Source organism: Lipotes vexillifer, unplaced genomic scaffold, assembly GCF_000442215.2.
Source record: "Lipotes vexillifer unplaced genomic scaffold, Lipotes_vexillifer_v1.1 scaffold1016, whole genome shotgun sequence".
In the NCBI taxonomy this organism is placed as follows: Eukaryota; Metazoa; Chordata; class Mammalia; order Artiodactyla; family Lipotidae; genus Lipotes; species Lipotes vexillifer.
In genome coordinates this window covers 587173-589484 of record NW_006769290.1, presented here as the reverse complement: position 1 = coordinate 589484, position 2312 = coordinate 587173, and the positions used below count along the sequence as shown (strand labels likewise).

The 2312-nt window shown below is 35.4% G+C and overlaps 1 protein-coding gene across 1 annotated transcript in view; it reads right to left on the bottom strand.

Annotated features, from left to right (window-relative positions):
* Positions 1 to 379: 379 nt before the first annotated feature.
* CEP97 (centrosomal protein 97) overlaps positions 380 to 2312 on the bottom strand; it is a 30660-nt gene continuing 28727 nt past the window's right edge. Inside the window, exon 11 of the mRNA XM_007445546.1 lies at positions 380 to 1084. Within this exon, the coding sequence (XP_007445608.1) occupies positions 380 to 1084 (705 nt within the window). The remainder of the gene's footprint in view (positions 1085 to 2312) is intronic.

Sequence of the window (2312 nt, the reverse complement as noted above, 5' to 3'; positions counted from 1 at the left end):
CCTCACACACAGAAGAAATAAAATCCTCTTATTTATATCTTTAAGGTAAAATTTTCTATCTTCTTTAAGGTATTCTAGTTTATTTTTGAAAGGAAATGAATACATAAAAGCACAGGACCACTGTTGATTCAATTTAGTTGTTAATAAAGTGCATGTGGCTTTCAATATGAATATTGTTTGATACATTACAGCTTAAGTAAAAAGCTAAGTCAAAATGAAGATTCAGCTTAGTACCTAAGATGTGGAAAATGTGAGACAAGAACATAAATTCCATATAAATAGTAACAAAATTGGGAGAAATATTCTTCTTTCCCAAAAAAAGCCAACTGAAAATATTCTTAAATTAAGTGGACTTCTGCTTCCCAAACAACCAGACATGCTACACAATAATATCAACGTGCAATACCTGAAATGTAGAATTACATTCTGACTGCTGCCCTTGAACTTCTGCATTTAATTCACAATTCTCTGGTGTCTGATTGATTTTATCTTGCAAAGTAGGAGATATGCCATGAGTGTCATCTACAGAAGCACTGTCAGACAAGACATCTAACTTTTCAGGGGAACGAGTTATGTGAAGCTTACTATCTCCCACCCCTTCATCAAAATGTGTCCTCTCATCAGCATCATCTAGCTGTTGAACTGAAGTTAGATACTGTTCAAGCAGACTGTTATCCTGATCATTGTTTGAGCTTTCCTTACTCCATTCACCATGTTCTTCACTAACATCCCCTATATCTGACTCTTTGCCATATTTGACTGTGTCAATGGAATTCCCCATTATGGAACTTTCACTACCTTCTGTGGAACTTTTTTCAAAATCCAAAGAATCCTGTAAACAGTGAACTTGTTCTGTTAAGGAGGAATGAAAACCAGAGTCTGGGAATTCTGGTAAGGATTTCTCTTGAGGAGCTTCATCAGGAGCAACGAACCAATCACAGTTTTGATCAGAAGAGGGCTCCTGACTTTGGGTGAGTAATGGAGGGTTAGATGGCACCAGAGTACTTGATATGGGAGGAACATCAGGACGGCAAGAACTTAGATGCTGGTCCACCGTCTGCTGCCAAGCTTGTAGAGACCTTACCTATAAACCAAAGGATATAGTTTTACTACAAAATATAAATCATGCCTGTTTTTCAACTGTCCTTTGAACTTTCTTCCCCAACACTCATGAAGGTGGTAAATGGCAGATGGCATAACTGGAGTTAGAAACGACCTGATTCCCCTTATCCTTTCCATAGCACCCCAGCCTAGACCTGGCTGGCACAAGTGGTTCACATCCATGGTAATAAAAGGTCCTCACCAGCAGGGCAGGGAAGGGCCAAAGCAATTCTCTTCCTACTACTGGAAAAATAATCAGAAGTACAATAGCACATGTATAGCTGACTAAGGGGTAAATAAGGTACTCGATAAGATACACTGAGGTCTATCTAATAAGACAGGTTAGAGCCTATTAATATGAGTAGATTCGCTAAAATAAAAGTCTCATTTTAGATACCCATTTGGGATAAGAGCTTTTAAAAACTAACAATATAGTATATACAACTCTAAAATACCTAAAAATACCCCAAGTTCTTGACAATATGCTTTTACACTTTTAAAGTATAATTAAAATCTCAGAATTTTACTGTAAAATCTGCAACAAGAAAGCAATATATAGAATTTTTTAGTTTCCCTTTGACCATCCTCCAAGGTAATCACTGATAGCAGGTTAATATGTAGCCTTCCAGACCTTTTACTATGTATTTTCAAATATAATATAGGTAAAATCCTATTATAACAAATTTGTTTATAAAAATACTTCCAAGGGATTATTATCAAGAAGTATTTGTTGGGATACAATAATAGTAAAACCAATGTTTTAGGGAACTGTCCCTAAAGTGTGCTACTACAGGATTCAAACTCTCTCCCTGGAAGTCATGTGTACCTTTTAGGACATGCATATTATAGCCATCACACACTATTTCAATCACTTTTCATTCAAATAGTCTCAAAAGATAAAACAAGATAGTTACATGAAACTTCAAATTGGGCTTTTTATTTCTACTGGAAAATTATAACAATATCCCTCAATTTAGTACTTTCCTTCAGTGTTATAGTTCTTTATCTCTCTGGTCAAAATTATGAAAATATTTTTCTTCAGACTAAAAAAAATGTAACAAAATTCACTGTCCTAGTTCAGAGTTAGTGGCAAGGAACACAAACCACATCCTTAACCTTGAGAAAGGGTGCTTACTTTTTACCTGTAACTACTCTATGATTATCTCAGGAAATCTAGAATTTTTCTTTGTTCACACAGTAGGTAATTCAGC